This window comes from Anolis carolinensis, chromosome 5, assembly GCF_035594765.1.
Source record: "Anolis carolinensis isolate JA03-04 chromosome 5, rAnoCar3.1.pri, whole genome shotgun sequence".
Taxonomy (NCBI): domain Eukaryota; kingdom Metazoa; phylum Chordata; class Lepidosauria; order Squamata; family Dactyloidae; genus Anolis; species Anolis carolinensis.
Window position 1 is genome coordinate 22,458,256 of NC_085845.1, and position 21,610 is coordinate 22,479,865.

Sequence of the window (21,610 nt, forward strand, 5' to 3'; positions counted from 1 at the left end):
CAAACATTATAAAACTTGGTGGGCTAAAGGTGGTAGATTTGCCCTCCATGTGTGACAATTTTCGCCCTTCTAGCCCTAACACTGAGGGGAAGGGGAGCCTAAGGAAGCCCAACCATAGTGGCAAATTAGGTCAAAAATTTCCGCCCATTCAGCCCATTTGGAAAGGCGCCTGCTTTCAGGAAACACACAAAAATGAAAGCGGGGGCGATTATGAATGAAACAAACAGAAACGGATAGAGATTCTATACAAATGCACAAGCCTTAGTAGTCATATAAATCCAAGGATGACCATGTTAACTGATAGACTTTGTTTTAATGCTCATGGGCTGCAGTTTTTAATTATTGGTTCAAGACAGGGGTCCCCAAACTAAGGCCCGGGGGCCAGATGCGGCCCTCCAAGGTCATTTACCTGGCTCCCACCCTCAGTTTTAATAATATAATATATTGTATATACATATAATATTGATAATAATATTATGTTATATATTACATATAATATTACAGTACAGTGGTATAGTTCAATATAGTAATATATAATGCTAATATTGTGCTATGCTAATAATATAATATATTGTATGTACATACAGCTGCTCTGAGTCCCCTTCGGGGTGAGAAGGGTGGGATATAAATGTAATAAATAAATGCAGTAAATAAATAATTCATTTTAGACTTAGGCTCGCCCAAAGTCTGAAATGACTTGAAGGCACACAACAACAACAATCCTAATTAACTTGACTATCTCATTCGCTAGAAGCAGGCCCACACTTTCCATTGAAATCCTGATAGGTTTATGTTGGTTAAAATTGTTTTCATTTTAAAATATTGTATTGTTCTTTCATTGTTGTTGTTGTTGCTGTTTTGCACTACAAAAAACAAGATGTGCAATGTGCATAGGAATTTGTTCGTATTTTTTATTTTCAAATGATAATTCGGCCCCTCAACAGTCTGAAGGATTGTGGACCGGCCCTCTGCTTCAAAAGTTTGAGGACCTCTGGTTCAAAACAATGTTTTACCTTGGTTTTTTTTGCCTGGTCCGTAATTTTACAAACTTCAAACAACTCCAGGTGTTCCCAACTGTTTCAGATAGTGGTATCCATATATATAGTGGGTTCTCCTCAACTAAAAACCTTCAGACAGAGTCTGGACCTACTGCGTTTGTCAGGATTTTATTATTAAGCAAGGAGTTAGATATAGAGGCTACAAGATTATTTCAAATTCTATGATTCCATAGCCATATGTATTCTTAAAAATTCACATAGTGCTGTCTATCAGTAGTTAGGCATTTGCTAAGAAACCCACATTGCTAAAGTCCGCTGCATGTATGCTTCTTTAAGCAATCAACAGATGTATTTCCAAAAGCTGTCAGTGCATTATGAAGAGTGAACTCTAAATGGTATGTTAATGTTTTAAAATGCTCTGTAAACCTGTTAATGATATGCACTGCAAATGTTATATAATATGCTGATAAGTCTCAGCTTGTCTCTGCTTACATCAATAAACCTGGCTTACAATTATGATAATAATAATAAATATTAAACTACACAGAACAAAGAAACGTAAGATGCAAGTTTAAAATTCATGATTAAAACTGGCTGGGTAGGCCTGCTGGAAGAGATAGATCTGTAGATGGTTTTTAAATTCAGATAGCTTTTTTAGCTGTCAGATCTCTTCTGGCAAGTTGTTCCACAATCTTGGGCAGCCAATGAAAACGTCTTCTGGATGATGGTTGCCAGTTGGGTTCTGGCAGGCTGTAATAGCCAACTCCCAGAGGACCTCAGTATATAGGGCGGATTGTCCTGGAGAAGGCGATCCTGTAGGTAACCTGAACCCAAACCATGTAGGACTTTAAAGGTCAAAAACAACACTTCGTGCTTTGCCTGAAAACTATTTGGCAGCCAGTGGAGTGATTTTAGTATAGGTACAATATGTTAACTCCTGGATGTCCCTGAAACCAATCTGGCAGCTGTATTTTGAACATGCTGCAGTTTCTGAACATGGTACTAAGGTAACCCAGTGTAAAGTGCATTGCAGAAGTCAAACCTTGAGGTTTTCAGCACATGTACTGGTAACCTCCAAATCTAGGAAGGGATGCAGCTGGTATATCAGCCAAAGCTGATGATAAGCACTCCTGAACATCATATCTACCTGGGCTGACATTTGGAGAGACAGATCCAGGAGTACAATCTGTGAATACAGACTTTTGGGGGAGTTGGCATACCTCCATTTCCAGATGTCTGGATTTGATTTTAATTTGTTTTTCCTCATCCAGCCCATTATCTTTTCCATGCATTCATTCAGAGGAGACATGCTATCCTTAGCTGAGGCTGTTTTTGAAGGAATTGAGAAATATATTTAGGTGTCATCAGTGTCATCAGCATAATGATAACACCCCAACCCATGCCTATGGATGACCTCTCCCAGAGGTTTTGTGTAAATATTAAAAACATTGGGGACAGAACAGCACCTTGTAGGATGCCATATAAGAGCTCCTTTTATGAGGAGCAGCTATCCCTGAGCACCACCATCTGGAACCTGCCTGAGAGACATGACTAGAACCACTGCAGCACGCTGCCTCCAATTCCCAAACCCCTCAGGTGTTCCAGAAGAATACCATAGTCTAGAAGCACTGAGACCCACACCCCTTGTCAGTGTTGAGACTAAGATAATCTACTAAGGCAACCATAGCAGTCTCAACTCTGTATCCTGCTCTGAAACCGGTTTAAAAGGAGTCAAGAAAGTCTGGCTTACTCTCCATGTTCCCCAGGCTGGCAGGGTGACTAGAAGGTGAGATAGGTATTAAACACCTCTCTCTTCTTATGTTTAATACCTATCTCACATTCTAGTCACCCTACCAGCTTGGGGAACTTGGAGAGTAAGCCAAACCACACACAAAAGCTCACCTTGCTCTTAAACAATACCAGGTCAGTGAAAAATAAGACTCATGTCATCTAGTATCTCCTCAACAACGAAGGAACTAACCTGGCATGCTTCACTGAAACTTGGCTGTGAAATAATAGTGTTCCGACCTGGGCTCAGCCCCCACCCCCACCCCCCAGCTGGGTACTGTGTCAGTGAGCAGTTGAGGGAAAATGGGCCGGTGGGCAGGGGTAGTTGTGGTCTATAAAGGGCCCTGTCATTGCTATATCTCCCTCTGCCCTGTATGACGTATTAGCCCTGTATTTCCCTCTGCCCTGTATGGCGTATATATGTGTGTGTGTGTGTTAGCCCTGAAACAGTAGTTTGCTTTAGAAATATTAATGTAAGAAGTGAAATAAACTTCTTGTTAGATCAAATTAGATCTGCATCAGCATTTAAGAACAGCAAAGACAACATTTGAAATTTCAAAGAAGTAACGGCATAAGCATATGATGTGATATAGTGGAATATAGAGAAAATGTATAATTTTTCTTTGGGATCATCTGGCATGATATCACATAAATGCTTCAGTGTTGTATCCAAGCATTTTCTCCTATTGGTTGCACACTACATTCTCTATATCTATTAATGTAACATACTGTGGAAATAGGAAACATATTGAAATGAATTTCTGCTGGAAATTATTACACAGTTACACTGTAGGATCTAGGAAAGTCCTAAAATGTATCCTCTTTAGAAATTTGCCAATGCAAATATATGTTAACTTGTGGTGGAACCATACCATAAAGCTGCCTGGAGGACACAGAAAATTCCTAGAGAAGACATATTTTCATGGATGCGAGTAGGTGAAACCATGAGTACCCACAGGTATGGAGAATTGTACCATACAATGCCGGATTAGTTATTGAAGGAAGTGTTGTTGCCTATTTTGATCCATGTTTCTATTCACATATTTATTCCTTGGGAACAGAAATATATTTGGCCGGTTCACTACTTCTGTATGCTGACTAAGTACAGCACTGAGCAATTAAATGAAGAGGATATGAAACTGAGTAGTCTTGCACACCAGGAGATCAGCTAAGACAGGGGGAAAGTTTAAAATGAGTTAATTATTTCATCTAGTTGCTGGCAAAGGAGAATCAGAATCATCCATCCATTTATAGACACAAAATCCGCAAACTGAATAACTGCCAGTAACCTCTGAGAAAAATCCAGGAAATTGCAAATTTGCATACATTAATATATTTGCATAAATTCAAACACCAGGGTGAAAAGCATGTGCTTTCCATTTAAAGTTATGTCATAACAAACTTAATTGTAGGGGAATAATTACATGAGTTTGCAAAGACCAGAAAACTCAAAAAGTGTTGCATGCTGTAATTAAAATGAGTAATGCAATGCCTTGTGCTTTCATTTAGGGTCCTACTTCTATTGGTCTATACCCTAAAGGCACCAGATCCCGTCTGATCTTGGAAACAAAACATGGTCAGCTCTGGTTAGTACTTGGATAGGAGACCACCAATGAATACCTGATGCTGTGAATTATGTTTCAGATGAAGGAACTGACAAAGCCACTTCTGAGTAATCCTTGACTAAGAAAACTGAAATTCATGGGGCCATCAGAAATGAACGGTCAACTGAAAGTACACACATGTGAACTGCTTCTACTACTTGCCATGGAGAACAGAAAGCATACAACAGATTATTCTGCTTATGGGAAGACTAAAATTCCTAAGTTCTGTTCCCAAGAAAGGATCTGAAATATAGAAAGCTGCTCCTATACATAAGGCTTGTATGTGTATGTTTGTTTGTGCACATGCATGTTACTTAAGAAAATACCACACTAGACTCATATCTATAAGAGTTTTCTAAAAATGATCTGAACTAATGATGTTATCCTGTTGGCTGCTGATTCTAGTGGGCACAGCAGAATACAAGAGGAGCCCCCGATAGTGCAATGGGTTAAACCCTTATGCTGGCAGGACTGCTGACCGAAAAGTCAGTGGTTCAAATCTGGGGAGCGAGGTGAGCTCCCATCTGTTAGCTATAGCTCCCCATGTGAGGACATGTGAGAAGACAGGATGGCAAAAAACCAAATATCTGGGCATCCCCTGGGCAATGCCCTTGCTGATAGCCAATTCTCTCACTGGCAGGTTCTCAAGTCACTCCTGACACGAAAAAAAACAAACAGAATACAAAGGTTTAAATGGTGAATTAAACAACAAAGAATGTCTTCCAATCCTGAGTTTACCCAGAACCTCTTTGAATTTTCTGGATGTGCTTCTACTATTTCAAAATTGAATGAATGAGCTCAAAAAGTTGTGTGTGAAGCATCCCTACAAGTTCAATAAAAACTTTTCCTAAAAATTACTGTATTTTTGGGGAAGGTGTTAAAATATTCTCCAGTTCCACTTTACGTAACATTTTGAAGACTGCTCAAGCACATGAAAAAGAAAAAGACAGGACCAACCTGTTTATTTAATTAGATATTTAAGTGGCGGGTGGATGGAGTATTCATTATTGTGGACTCCTTCAGACTAAATGTACAGATGGAGCAAGGAGTGCCCAATGAAAAACGAATAAACACAACTCTCCTGCTTCACCCCTTTGATTAGCATTCAGGAAAATGGTTTGAAAAATACTCCAAAAATTTACTTGTACTAAAGCTGTTAAGCAGGTATGTTTTATCAAAGCATTTGCATTAACAGGTTCTTGGCAGCTTACTACTAAAATCTTTCTTTAATCATATCTGCCACTGGTAGCAAACATTTGCATGTATATAGAGTATAAACATCCAGTAATTTTCAGCAGTAAAACAAAGTATTTTTATTAATTACTGTTTTCTTCTCCACCTGTTATATACTACAGCTCCCAGGATTTCTGACCATTGGTCATGCTGTGAAGGGGTGATGCACAATGAAATGCAAAATTACTAGAGGACACCAGGTTGAAGAAGCATCATCAGTAAATGGCGTTTTATCTTGTCTCTTGGAGCCTCTTTTGCTACCTCCTGTGTATTTGCAACTCTCTTTAACCTCCCTGCTGCTCTTCCTCCTTAATTCTTTACCCCTGAATCCAGAAAATCTTTAAATAATTTAGTCCTTAGTGTAAAATATAACGATAGCATTTCATTTGGAGACTACTGCATTGTTAATTCTGCTTTACTTCTTTTTATTATCTCCTTTCTCTTGCTTTGCCTCCTTTTAAAAGATTGTTATAAAAGTGAGGAAGAACTTTCCTTTTTCTACTGTGACCTTGTTGAAATGACTGCTTCTCAGCTTGCTTCTACACAGGCCTAAAACTCAAGAGAAACTGGTATTTTGGTGGGGTGGCGGCAAGATATCCTCTTGGGTAAATCTGAGATTGACCCAGAGGGTCTCGCCACCAGCCTCCAGCCCTGTTTAGCCCTTACATCATTCCTTCCCTGCCCCTAGTGGCTAAACCTTGCCTGATTCTGTCAGTTCTGTGTTTATGGTTCCACAAATTTAGAAATATAGTTTGCAGAGAAACTGTTGTATCCTCAATTCAAGTGTTATTATAATGGATCAATTGTGAAAAGAGTATGATTCAATTTTCTTTCTCCTTTTACTCTAGCTACCAAAATTCAACATTTTGAGTCCCAATTCTTCTTGAAACTGCCTCTTGTGTATTTAATTCTCCTTTTGAAAATGTAATCCTGGAGCATGAAGTCAACTAACTATTCAAACAATTTTTTAAATCCTATTTTCTATGCTCTTTCCAACCCAGAGCTACAATTGCTTGGGCAGCTTCTATCATGTGATATCAGCTCATTCATCAATGCTGTCCTTACCATCTATTTTCTGGGTAAAAAAATGCCTTTTATTAAGCTCTACCTTTTGTCCTATTAGTTTTTCCATCACATTATTTTATTATAAAATTTTTGCATTTTATTGCAGTCCCACCACATGTGCATAAAAGAGCTAATTTCACCACTTGTGAAATGTTCACATCTACAAAACCTACATCCAGACTTCGTTCCTTCTCTGCCCCTAGTGGCTGAACCTTGCCTGCTTCTGTCAGCTCTGTGTGTATAGTTCCACAAATTTAATAATATAGTTTGCGGAGGTGTTTAACTCCTGATGCTCTTGTGTACCAGCATTGCTACCTGTTCAGACGATGAAGTTTGGACATAGGTGGAAAAGGAACAAAGACACTTAAAGGTGTTCAATCCTATTTGTATAGTAGATGCTATGGCATCACTATGTGCCAACTGCGAATGCCCGGATTAGACTCATTCGGCCTACTTTTAATGATGTAACTCAGCCCTGGCTGACCTTCTTATAATTTTAGGGAGAAAAATATAAAAGCTTATTACTTTAAGGAAACAAACGTGTTTTTGATATTTAAAAGAACTATCCTAATTTTTGAAAGAAACTTATTCAGAGTCTTCTAGAACATAGACCTCAGACAGCCATAAAGGCTTTCTGTTCAAATACTTCAAAGCATATATTCTGCAGCGTTTGCTATTCAAAAATTAATAAATAGGTTGAAAGCAAATAGGCTCCAGATGTAAAAAGAGAGAAAAATGTTGCTCAGGGAAAAAGAAAATGCTGTCTGCATCTAAAGTGGAAGCTGATTATTGTACATCGGCATCTGCCTCCAACACAACAAATTCGCTATACTTATCAGCTGGGATCTTGAAGATATTTCTTGGAGGCGGAAATTAACTTGAAACATGTTCAGATGCCCATGGATACATTTTACCAGACCTTGGCCTCAACTGGTCAGAAGCAACATTGTTACCTGTGATGAGTTTCCTTCCTTCTTAGCACTAAAGGTGCAGTGTTACTTTATGCAAATACATTTAAAGTGCCCTTCTTTTTGGAATGATGGAAAAATGGAATAGAAATTAATAGAAAAGTAACCAATAATACAGTGAAATACCTTTTTTTACCCAAACAGGTGGCCAACCTGCTTAGTTCCCACTAATGGGAATGCCCATACAGGCGTCCACCTTGCAGAGTTACCAGTAATGGGCTTCCGTCTATGTCCATACAGGTGTCCAACATGCTTAGTTCCCACTAAGGAAATATCTTTTTAACACTACACTGGCCAACACACATTTTGGTGCCTCAAATGTTAGTCCTGTTTCTGGGTATATTTGACCTGCTGATTTAAAAAAACGGCACCAGTTTTACCTATAAGCTCTAGTTTTTGAGATACAGGATGTATACCATTTACCAGTCGCCATCTGTTCACCCATAGAAAACCATGATAACTATATCTAACTAGAGCTGATGTGGTCTATCCAGTGCAATTTTCTGAAGCAGTACCCCAACTAATCCTGATTGCAGGCCTAATAACCAAGACACCAAGAAAAAAAAATGATTTGTTGGGCTGTGCTATAATTGCAAAAGCAACAATTTACTTTTCAAAGCTATAACAAACTCTGTAAGTTACTTGAGTTAAAAAATAGCTTTCCAACTAAAGTTAAAAACTAGTCTGATGTAGCAATGTGCCTGGTTTTATACATTCAATGAAGTGGCATCGAGTCAAGAGCATGAGTCAGGAAGTCCCTGATTCAACTCAAGCCGTGACTCCATTAAGTAGCTTTAGGCAAGTCTTTATTTGACTGCCTCAGCCCTTCCAGCTGCAACAGTAGTTTAAAGATACTGACTCATCTTAAAATGGATGACTAAATAATATATATGGAAACACTTTAAACATTCTAACAGTATCATCCTAAAGTCATCTACAAAGAAAAAAGCCCCAGAAGGTTCAATAGGGTTTACTCTTGGGCAAGTGTGCCGACAACTGCAGCCAGCTCTGGGGATACATTTTTCTGCCACAGTAAGATGCTCAAATGAGAACATCTGGGATATTTCAGGCATTTTACAGCTGTAGTAGAAAATGGGGTTTGTAGCAGAATGCAGTGTGCATAGTCAACGCTTTGGGACAATTGTGAGATGATTTCTTTTGGGAGAGGGCTGACAAAAATTTGGTGAGTGTTCAGGGATTATCTGGGGCTTTATAAAAAAGGATAGGAGTGTATGGGGCCCGAAACCTCTAAACCTAAATGACTGTAGAATGATCTGCCAGAAGACATCTGACAGTTACACCAGATGTCAGAATTTAAAATGCAACTGAAGACTCATCTCTTCTGATAGGACTGTCTAGTCAAGATTCAATCATGAGTTTTGATTTACATTCTATTGTGACTATATGTCATTTCTGTATCTGGGTTTGGTGCAAGGTTTTAAAAATATTTTCTTGTTTTTATCTATGAAATTTATTGCATATATTTTATGTTTATATGTTTTTGACTTTGTTGTACCCCGCCCTGAGCTATCAAGCAAGGCAAGTAATAAATAAAATGTATTATTATTATTATTATTATTATTATTATTATTATTATTATTACCACCACCACTACTACTACTACTACTATAAACCTGCATTTTATCCAACCCTGATATGTGGGATTGAATATAATCCATAAGTGTTTCACTGTTATTATAGACAAAGAGAGCCAGCAAGGTGTAGTGGGTAGGACTTGAACACTGGAGACCAGGGTTTTCATTCCCACTCATCCATGGAAACCCACCTCAGGCAAGTCATACTCTTTCTGCCTCAGAGAAAAACAAACCCTTGTGAACAAAGATTAGCAAGAAAATATTGTGATAGGTTCATATTAAGGTCACTATAAGTCAGAAATGATTAAAAAGCACATAACAACCATGCTGCTTTCTGCAGAAAATAACTATGTGCAAATCTTGTGCAGAGCAAGTCCCAAACTGAACAGATCTTCAACAGTCCGGGATTATGCTTGCAACCAATTACCAGATATTCTACAGCTGGAATGATAGTATGAAGTATGGGTAGAGGTATGCAAGAAAACCCATGTTATCTATGTAGCATATTGCTCTATGCAAGAACATGAAGTTAATCCTTGAATTATTATGACCACATACAAGGGTCTTCAGAAATTTCTGTACTTTTATATTTTTGTTGGAAATAACGAGGGCAGCAGCAGCAGTAGGAGGAGGAGTATTAGTAGTAGGTCATGTCTGAGAGTGTCATGTGACTAGTCTATCTGGCAAGTTAGCTGGCCTTCCAGTTAGCATCAATGTTGTCATGCTGGGGTGAAGATGGCTGCAAAACTTATAAATTGCACAAAAGTGGAACAGCACTTTTTGTGGGCAGAAGATGTACCGGGAGCACAAATTAACCCACGCATGTGCACTCAATATTAGGTAAAAGTTCTCTCTCATAGAGTCATCTTTGAGAGAACTGAAATATTTTAAAAATGACTGCACTAGTGTGACAGATGCAGAGCTCTGAATGTCCAGCTACAACCACATCACATTTTAATGTGATGATAATGTGAAAGCAGCGGTGCATCAGTGGCTCAACCAAAATCATTTTTGGCTGATGGCATTAAAAGGTTTCTATGATGCTGTAAAAATGCTTTGCAAAGGAAGATGACTATGTAAAAAAGTGGTATAATTTGTTTTTGAAATTCTTAATAGAGTTTTTAAAAGTGTGGAAACATTTTGAAGATCCCACATATTAATTTCATACAGACCCAAGTCCTGAAGTGGTGCTTTCCATGTAAAAATACTCCATTCTGGTAAAAAGGCAATGGACTGGACACCAAGAAAATATTAGATACATTGTTATGTGGATGCAACACCAATGCCACATGCTCTGTGCACACAACTATGGCCTAGGTTGCCAAGTCTGTATGGTTACACTGGAGTTAAAATAATTCCCCAAACAGTCAAGAGACTCTAGTTCAGGAGTACAACTAGATGTGTGACAAGCTGCCTGTGCTGCTTGCTGCTCTCTGTCATTCATTTGGTTTATTCTAGCTTTTGGAGCTCCCTCAGAAATGCTTTGAAGGACTGGAACCAGCAGAAAAGTGCATGAGGAGGAAAGGTCCAAATAGAAAAATATGGCAAAAAGCACTGATATTAGTTATGCTGACACTTGACAGAAACCACAGGGTGTTTGTTCCTTTATGGGGAAGAAAAAAAGTGTTTCCAAATGGCAGAGAAGGAAGAGGAGAGGAAAGGGGGGGGAGTAGCTTGGAAAAAAATACATCTGTCAGAGATTTACTATCTTACATAAATTTCACAGTCTGCATACTCTTGCATTACTGGTTCAATGCATTTACATGCTTTCCCCCTCTAATGATCTGGCCCTTTGGTGTGAGGAAATACATTCACTCCTCACTGGTCTCTTGCAAACAGAACTACTTTGAGATAGTTTAGAGCTGGAAGAGGAATCTCAATGAGCAAAGGGAAAGCATTATGGTTGTTTAGTACTACTTAGAAGGAGCTGGGGAAGTCAGAATGTGGCAAAACCACTACCACCACTGTTGGGACTTTTGGGACCTTAAGATAATTTTGCAAAATAAAGAGAGTTGTGTCGTACTAATGCAATCAAAGAGTGAAGATTCAAATGTGATTTTGAACCTAAATTGTGTTCTTCCTCTTTAAAAAAAATCTATGCTACATACATTTGCAGACACTGTTTTGATGGAAAATGCCTTATTCCCATGCTCTTGAAACCATGTCACAGTTCAGTGACTGCTGGAAACATTGTGGGAATAAGTACAACCAGCAAAGTGACACAAGGGGTCACTAGGGAGCTTTATTTGTTTGCTTTTTCTTCCTTCACAAAGTGCAAAACAGCAAGGCAAAAGTAGATATCTAAAACTGCAATTGTTGTCCTTTCCCTTCTGCTGTCAGTTAGGGATCATATTTCAGAGTTAACTTCAAATCTTAACTTTAAAAAAAATAAAAAGGAATAAGGGAGCAAAGCAGCCACTTGCAAATAGCCCCTTCCCAGCTCTTTTCCAGGGAACTGTCAACTAAAGTCGCTTTCTTCAGACGGGTAGGGACTTAGGGAGAGAATGCCTTCTTCCACATTTCAAGCACATTTACATCTCAGAGAGGCCCTAAGTATTTAATCCCCCTTATGACTACCGAGGGGCAACATCTCTGGAAAGGAAATAAATGTGTTGTCACCAGAACAGTGTGTAAGAAGGTACCACTCAAGTTTAATATCTTCTGAAATTATTGACCCAAACACACGGAAGAAAATATTGTTTGCCTACACATCTCATGGTTGCATGCACATCTCATTGACTTCATCAGAGTATAAAACTCTACTTCTGTATTTTATTACCTTTAGGAAGCATCAGCAGTCTTGTTGATTACTTATAAAGAAACCTTTATTGCAGTCAGTGGAGGTGAGTGGGAAGGTCTTTTTAGTCCTGTTTGCCAAGTGGAGTGGTGACAGTTTGGTGGAAAAATCCTGAAGAGAATAACCAGCTCTGTTCCTAATTAATCATTATGACAGGCCTGTCAATCCCGTGTCTGTTATACTTGCAACTAGCCTTGGGGTGGATTGGTTTGTAGGTGGTCCAATCTTTCCTTTCTTTTGTAGAGGATGTTAAGTTTCATAAAACAGTTCAGTATGGATGCCATACCCACAAGACTAGTATCTGCAATTTTATTTATTCACACCTGCCAAAAGTATTTTAAGCATTTTAAGGTCCTCCGGTACATCAATGGTATTCCACCAGGGACTACTAGTTACTTCCATGTTGGAGTTGGAATGAAACCCAACAAAAACCTCAAAGAGATCTGTCAGTCCAAATTGAAAATACTGGACAGGGCCAGTCCTAGGTAATTTTCAAGTGTAAGCAAACAGTATTTTGGTGCCCCACCCAAACCAATCAAAGGTAGAAGGTAGAGGTAAATATAATAGATAAAGGAGTTACCTTACAAACTCTGACTGAAGCTTCTCCTTCCATAATATATATAGTATGTGATTAGATAAATATATAGCATCACATTTTTTGACATGATGCAAAAGAAATGTATATATCAATCTACCTCATTGCCCTAAGCTGGACACACACCCTTTGAAAAAAGATGAAGTGGAGCAGAACACCTTGAAGCCAAGGTGTTGCATGCAGCCCAAATGCCCAGCAATGAGATGCAGGGAAGGGGGCAGTAATAGAGCGAGGAAAGCAGAGGTGGGGGTAGGTGGGTATGAGCAAGGAAAGAGGGAGGGCTCCTTTGCAAATGGGTGGAGCTGTGGTGTGGGCTTCCCTCTGCCCTAGAGCGAAGATGCAGTGGCAAAAAAGCAGCAAAGAAAGCATGCAGCATTTTTCTTCCTCCTCCTCCTCCCATTTCTTCCTCTCTTTTCCAAGCCAGACAGCCATGCCATTGCAACTACTCGCTTCTTATATACAGGCACAGTGCCCTCTCCTTGTTTCACTAGCAGACATATTTTCAGGGCTTGGGGAAGGCAGAGTTTGGGAGCAAAAAAAGGGGAAAGGGGTTAAAAATAGGTGCTGGTGGAAACTGGGATGGGGTTGGAAAGGTAGGAGAGGGGAGAGATAGAAAGAGGAGAAGAAAGAAAGGGAGCGAGTAACACATGGGTCTGAAGAGACACCACACAGATGGAAAGAGAGAGGCAGAGAGGCACAGGCAAGAGCGCAAGTGCAAGCGCACATCCACTGGAGCACCACAAAAAAGAGGGAGAGAAAGAGGGAGAGGGAGCTGAGCTTCTGTGTGTGTGTGTGTGTGTGTGTGTGTGTCCCTTCCTGGGGAAGGGCACGGAGCTGGGAAGGGAAGGGGCAGAGATGCCTGAATGACAGACAGCCAAGGGCTGCCCATCATTCAGGCAGCTCCTCCCCCTTCCCTTCAAGTCTGAGGCAAGGAGGCGCCCGCGCAACCCTCCCTGGGCACCCCTAGCAGAATTGCGCCACATGCAAATGCTTACATGCCTTATAGCTTGAGCCGACCCTGATACTGGATTATATCAGCCAATAGCTTGACTCAATATAAGTCAACTTTCTATGCTCCTATGATAAACTCTATTCCATAATGGCCAGCAAGAAGGGTGTAAAGAAACCAGAAGAGGATCCTGAAAGACACTTAAAATGACAGTATATTAAATGTCAAACATGATAAAGGAAAGAAAGCGCAAGGATATATTTTATATTGAGTCAAAAAAGCCGCATTCCATATTTTATGGTTATGATCTTACAGGGGAATGATCATACTGTTGTGAAATATAGCTATCCATTGACAAGACAAATGGGAGCTATATTCTGCACCATGTATACTGCAATTTTGAATATCTTTGTCTAGCAGTTGGCATTATTACTCATGCAGGACCTCTCCCATTAAGTCCCTCCTTCTGTCTATGGGAACAGATGTATTTAAGTTTTCTGAACAAGATGTTATCAACTGTTATCACGCTGACAGATTTAAACTCAGCTGATTTAAAACACATAACGTACACACTGATGTACTTATATCATCTCGAAACTGAAGAGTCTCTAGTTGGTTACAGTTACATTCAGTACAGCTCTACTGTTCTTTACAGATTTGTTTGTAAATTTAGCAGATGTGTTGTTTAAGACCTGTCAGATTTATCCAGTCATTTAGGTTAGCCCCACTGACTCTTCAAATAAAATACTTTCTTTACCATAACCAGCAGGTTGTGGGGTTTTATTTATCCATGACATTTATTGTCCCCAAAATGACAATCCAGCTCTATAAGAGAATGCAGGTAGAGTGGATTCTTGGTATTCATTGTGGTCTCCTTACATATTGTGGTGTAGAAAAATGGTGTCCCTTATATAAAACAACAAAGTTTGGACACACACACACACACAAACTGCATGGTTAAATCCATGAATACAAAACTCATGGATACAGAGTGCTGACTGTATATATTTTGGAAAAGTAGTTTTTAATATTTGAACTAATTAAAAAGTTACTGTCTACCCTTGGTAGAGCTGTCACTCTGAGTAAGGCTGTGTGTTATGGTCATTTATAGCCGTGACATCAAGTTACTCAGGGTATACAATTTGAGTCCTGGTAAGTACCAAATATTAAGATTCCACTGAGCAATGAAAGATTTCTGAAAGCAAATTCTTTATTTATTAGAAATAATTCCATTGTACAGGACATATGGTGACAAGTTTGACAATCACGATTCTCAAACTGAAGCTACCAAACACCAGAGACAAAAAAGAACAGTTTTTTGAAGAAGCACCGTAAAAAGCAACTTGCTTCAGATGGCACTATAAAGCTATGAACCAGCGACTGAATGATGCAACGGAGTTTTCTAAAGGCTCTAACAGGGAGGTGTACCATTTGAGGTCTACTTCTAGTCAAAAAATGCCTTGACAACTCAGTTACTACAGAAGTATAGATATCCAAGTATTACAAAGGCAAGCATCATCATAAATATAATGAAAACTGGTATAAGAACCAACTTTCATCACTTATCTTTCCTTTCCTTTTGTATTGTGTCCATTAGACAGAGCTTCTGGGAAAACAATCTTATATTTCAATATCTATACAGTTCTTACAGAATATCAACCACTACAGATGTAACAATAACTATCCAAAATGATATCCGGAAAGATTCTAAAAACTGAACAGCCTCTTTAGTTGTTCTAATAGCAAGATGGGATCAATCATTTGAGGATAAAAAGCATTATTAAATCCTCTTTCTTAAATCCTTATCTTTATGCCAATTTCCAGTGATCCCATGGAATGCAATCTAGAGCAAGGTTTCTTAAACTCTTCCACTAGATATTCTAGATCAGTGGTTCTCAATCTGTGGGTCCCCAGGTGTTTTGGCCTACAACTCCCAGAAATCCCAGCCAATTCACCTGCTGTTAGGATTTCTACAAGTTGAAGGTCAAAACATCTAGGGACCCACTGGTTGAGAACCACTGTTCTAGATTATCTTCATAGCTGTATGATTTCATGTTTACTGTCATGGCAACATTCTATGAAATATTAGAATTTGCTATTTAGAAAGGGATATTTAGAATTTTCAGCTGCAATGCACCACTAAAATGCAAATTCCATAGGATTACATAGGTTGCTATTGCCATGTAGGTTAATGTGGAATCACAGTGCTATAATTGTGTACTGTAAAATGTCCTGGTATGCAACTCTGTATTCATAAATCTAGTCATACTTTGCCGATCTGTTTTAATATTTGTGCTGCACAAAACTTATACTGGTGATAACTTTCTGTGCTCTATCAGCAAGTAGGTATAAGATTCTTCCTGTTAAAAATAATTGAGCCTCTGTGGACATGCATTTCCATTCTCAATGGAAACTGGGATAACTACCATCAGCCTTGTCACTTAAATCAGGGATAGAATATACACTGAACAGCTCTATTTATCAACGAGGAAAGCACATTTTCACTAAGAAAGAAAAAAGTAGAAAAAGTACTACCGAATGCACCAATTTCATATGACTTGGCCCTTCCAGCATTTCTGAGTTCATGAACATGTAATCCTTCACAGCCCTTAAAGGATTTCTCTCTCTTTCTCCTTCTTATCTCTTTACATTGCACAATCCCAGATAAGTTGCTATGCCAAGTATGTTCAACACTGTGCCTTTATTTCACATCTCTGGTCCTCCGTCTCCCTAATCTCTGACTAACACCTGCCTTTTAGGGCAGAATGTGTGATCAGACTTTTCCACTCCATGTGTGCATTTTGCTACTTGCTTGTCTTATTTTCCTTGTCACTGCTTACTATCTGGGGGCTTAGAAGAAAATCTGCTTCTAAGATGGCATTTCAGGAACAACTGAAGATGGGCTTTGCTTCCTGTTATTTGAATGCTGCTGAAGCTATAGCAACGGGAGGGAGAAACGGAACTCCATCTTCCTTCTCTGGTTAACAGCTAACATCAGGCTGGATGGCTGTTTACAAGCCTGTTTATTAAGAATTTAAGCATCATTGGGAAAAATAAATAAAACAGCATCCGTCGGCCTCCTTAAATGTTACATAATCTTGATTTATTGTCTGATTTTCACATGCAGCACAGACAAAAAGATTGTAATTGCACCATGCTTTCATATACAGCACAAACAAAAAGGCTGTAATTGCACAGCTATATTACATGAGGGAAATGACTTGGACTGCTTAACGAGAAAGATTTTTACAGTAAGAACTGAGATTCCTATAGAAAAGGGAATTGGCTGGAACATCTCAATAAGCCATATGATCTGACTAGGGAACAACTGATACTTTCTAAGTTTTGTTAAAAGGTTGGAGTTATATTAATACTTTTAATTTCTTGTGGATTTAGCATTTTCTGCAATATGCAAAGCTTTCAGCAAAATGAAAACACATGACAGGAAGGGCATACAATGTTTGCCTTGTCTTGTGTCAAGAATATGTTTTTTGTGGCTGGAATTTAGTTAATCAGACACATGTAGACATCTATGCAGATATTCAGTTAGACATGTCAATTAGGTACGCTCTCTGGCTGTGACGGAGCGAGTGGCGCCATCTATATGTCAAACTATAAGTTTCAAGATTTGAATTGTATCATGCCTGATTTTGCCCTTACCCTGTAAATGTAGTTGGATTGGTTATTTATATCTGTCAATCAATGTTGTTTGTACCTGTTATATTGCTTACTCAGCTAAACTGTTGGCTCCACCTCTTCCTGGAGTAGGACTGTGTTTCCTCTTTTTCATTCCACCAGCAAGTGCTCTATCGGATGGACGTGAAAGAGAGGCTTGGCTCTGAAAGCCCTTCAAAAGTTACCTCTCAGCACCAATTCTGAGGTTCTTACCCTTGGGACTCACACTTCATGTTCAGGGCCAACCTGAACAACGTTGAGGAGTCTCAAGCGCCTTCACATCAGTCCTTTGGCAACAGAGGAAGACTCTTGTCTTCAGATATAGGTCATTGGACTGAGGCTGAGTTTGCTCCGGCATTCACAGCCAGAGAAAGAGGGATCTGGAAGGCTCCACGGACTTAAACAATCAAAGACTGTAATGTATATTTTCTTTTATCCCTTTTGTGAACAATAAACCCAGTTTTTGAGTTAACTACAGTGTTTTGGTCCTTGGGAGTTCCAGTTTCCCTAAAGGAGGGCAAGAAGCAATCCCCTGGGGAAAGATGTCACGTCCATGCCTCTTTCACTAAGAGTACAGCCCCAGGCGCGACGGCACACTGGCTGAAGACTGACAGCTCATCTACAATGCTCTTCTTTTTATTGTACTTGACATGGTTTGGAGGAGAGGTTGAAACTAAATAAACTTGTTTTATTCTTTTTCAAAGAAGGCATGATTTGTGAAATCTGGCCCTATGCAAGACTCAGTTATTTAGTTTTACAATGGAAAATGTCTGATATTTTTTGTATACGACTCACTAAAGAATCATACATTGAAGTACCACCTGTAAGTGTTGTCATACTACAATTATGAACATAATGTATATGGCTGTGTTACAACATTATTTTCCCCCCTGCTTTTAATGGCAATGAATTTATTACATGCCATAATACAGTCTGGGGTCTTATCATGCTACATTTACAGCTATTTATTATTTATTTATTTACAGTATTTATATTCTGCCCTTCTCACCCCGAAGGGAACTCAGGGCAGATCACATTACACATATAAGGCAAACATTCAATGCCTTAACATAGAACAAAAACAAGACAAACGCAGGGCTCCGAGCTGGCCTCGAACTCATGACCTCTTGGCCAGAGTGATTTGTTGCAGCTGGCTGCAGCTGGTTGCTCAACAGCCTGCGCCACAGCCCGGCCCCTCTACTTGAACTGAGTGCCTTATTTCTTGACCATTTTCATTATATTTGTGATTTTTTTCATGTAAAAGGTAAAGGTTTTCCCCTGACATTAAGTCTAGTCATGTCCAACTCTGGGGGTTGGTGCTCATCTCCATTTCTAAGCCAAAGAGCTGACGTTTTCTGTAGACACCGCCTAGGTCATGTGGCCAGCATGACTGCACGGAGCAGTTACCTTCCTGCAGAAACAGTACCTATTGATCAACTCACATTGGCATGTTTTCGAACTGCTAGGCTGGCAGAAGCAGGGGCTAATAGCCGGAGCTCACTCCGCTCCTCAAATTTGAACCACCAACCTTTTTAGTCAGCATGTTCAGCAGCTCAGCAGTTTAACCCGCTGTGCCATCAGGGGCTCATGTATCTTTGCTGAATAATAAAAGTATTATTTCTAAGGGAAGCATTGATTTTTTTTCCCACCAAACTGACTTCACAAGTGGTCCCACTATAACATCTCACCATTTTCTTAAGCTCAAATTATGTGCACCTCTGCATTGTTAAGGCTGTATGTTTGTGAATTGCATGCAAATAAATATGCTGAAGGAAATAAAACCTATGAGATGTATAAGTCTTCTAGCAGAATTATTTTGGGGGTGGGGGTAATTAATCCAAGTGGTGGTGCAATTTCTATATGAAAGAAATCCCCCTGCTTAGCACTGAGTGATTTTTCATTGCTGTCAGACTGCACTAAGATCTGCCTCTCTATCTTGCTTGTGTCTCGGTGTATTGATTACTAATCATTCAAAACAAGAGAAATCACATCATTGGCACAAATATGTCTATAGCTCATGGGATATTTGGTAAGCCTCTTAAACTGCAAACTGATTTCCACTCACCTTTGTACTAAATGTGGTCAATGAAACCCTGTAACATTGTTACTGTGTACATGTACTTGTCATATATTAAACCAACAAATGTAAACTTGGACCAAATCTGTGCAGACCTGGATGGAACTATTTTATTGTATATATGGGAAGGTCACACTATGCCAGATCTCATTTCTCTGGTTTATTTCCATATGGCTTGGTTAATTATATGATTTTTACCTCAATAATAACAGATGAAAGAGAGACCTATGAGCTTTATTTGGAAAAGAGGCAATGAATGGCAATGCATACCTGGAAAAGTGTGGAATGGTATTCTTTTGATTACTTTTATCTTCAGAGGCCAGTGTTTGTGGCACAAGGAACCAAAATGCATCATGTGATGGGGACTAGTCATATGCCATTTAAGGACTGGCCACTCCCCCATGTGTCTTTTTGGATCATTGTAGTGTGCACCACCCTCACGCTCTCAGTGCAGTGTGAATTTTCTGGTTCTTTAGAACTGGTTATCAATTTTCTCCTCTTTACCCACCCCATATAGTATCTGAGGGTATTTGATGATTGGCTCAGAATGGTGTTTTTAAATAAGGTGTCACTTAGTGGGACAAAGTGTTCAGTATATACTTTGGTATCCATTTTGGTGAAGGGTAGGGCTCTGGCATGGCTTGTACAGTTTCTGGGACCTGGTGAGTAGCAAAGGGGGGGGGGAGTCTACTCTTGAGGCTAACCTGTAGATTTTGCTCTCATTTATAATGTCCTGGGACTTGTTCTGAGTTTCCAAGACGTGTATGACAGAGGAGCAACCCAACTATTGGATTTCTCTGCTCTTGTGTTTGGTTCAAGGGAAGGATGGTGGGGTAGTCTGAGTTAGACACCTGGCTTAACATTGCTCCCCCTCCTTTGCTCCTTTCACACCCAATTAACTTAAACAGGTCAAATAAAGTGGCCCCTTTATAGACCAACTTTCTATTCCATAGTTGGTCATCAAAACAGAATTTTCCTAGAGTATACTTATGATCAGGATGCATGGTGAAGCAATAAATAACTGATTATTTTTAAAAACCCTGAAAAAGAAACAGTATTGCTTCACCCACTCCCCCAGATTTTATATTTATTTTCTCATTTGCAGCTGAGTAAGCAGAAATGCTATAATGTAATGATCTTTAAAATAGCCTGCCCAGCATAGCCATTAGTACATTTCCTTGAAACAACAACAGCTTACCAGATGTTTCATCAACTCTTTCATCTACCACATGGTCCTTTTGGTGAACCCATTCACTGTTGCATTTGAAGTAGATCTGGGTAGCAGGGCTAGCTTTACAGTAAAGGTTCACAGGCTTGTTCTTCACAATGTAGGCTTCTTCAGGCTCAATGAGGAAATGTGGAAGGGGCTCCGGAGGATCAGAAGGGAAGCTTTCTGGGAGCTCATGAAAAAAGTCATCATCTGTAAGAAAGAAAACAAAGGGAAATATTAATGAACAGTTACATATAAAATTTAATCTGATCTTGATAAATGATTTTAAACTTTTATTTCAAGGGACTATAAATACCATAACTACAATAGAGACTCTAATCCTTATATAAATAACAGCAATCATTAGATTACTCTATGAATGTTTCGAATAAATCTTTTGTGAAATTTGGCAAATTTAAGAAAGCTTTGCTGCCTAATGGCTGGCTATTTATAACGCCTACAAAATTACAACGAAATATTTGAACAGACCAATTTATCTTCCTAAAAGTAGGATTGACTAGCTATCAATTATAAAAACATTGGAAGCAACAATATAGACTTTTAAAGGTGGACTTGTTGTAGTTTATTTGGATCTCAACATTTTCCAGATAATGCTTCTTTCTGGATTTAGCAACACTGATTTCATTTTGGTAATGATAAGCAAGGATATGCATTCTTGCATTAAGCTGTTTAACATTGTTCCAAACACTCATTCTCTTTTCACAGTATGGTTGAAATGACTATTTTGTAGATAAATGTTCATCAGTAGAAAGAGTGATAAATGTTAGTATGTTACTACTGGGGAATATGACAGGTGATTAAGCACAATCTGGTCCTATGTCATCTTAAATCAAAATCCACAAGGCATGAAAACAAAGTAAGCATTAACCAGCTCATCCAATGGGAAGCCTCAAGCAGTTCATGAATAATGTATTCTGATTTAAGTTCCCAATCAACAGTACCTTTTAATTTTTTTAAACTATATGTACAGAATATTTCTATATGAGTTTGTAGAACCATTTCACTGAGATGTTAACAGGTATCCTTGGTTGCAAC

The 21,610-nt window shown here is 39.0% G+C and overlaps 1 protein-coding gene across 6 annotated transcripts in view; it reads right to left on the bottom strand.

Moving 5' to 3' along the window:
- Positions 1 to 21,610, bottom strand: part of unc5c (unc-5 netrin receptor C) — a 369,639-nt gene that overhangs the window by 129,884 nt on the left and 218,145 nt on the right. For all 6 annotated transcript variants that reach the window (XM_062982200.1, XM_003221174.4, XM_062982202.1 and 3 more), the window contains one exon: positions 20,543 to 20,764. In XM_062982200.1, coding sequence (XP_062838270.1) covers positions 20,543 to 20,764 — 222 coding nt within the window. The remainder of the gene's footprint in view (positions 1 to 20,542; positions 20,765 to 21,610) is intronic.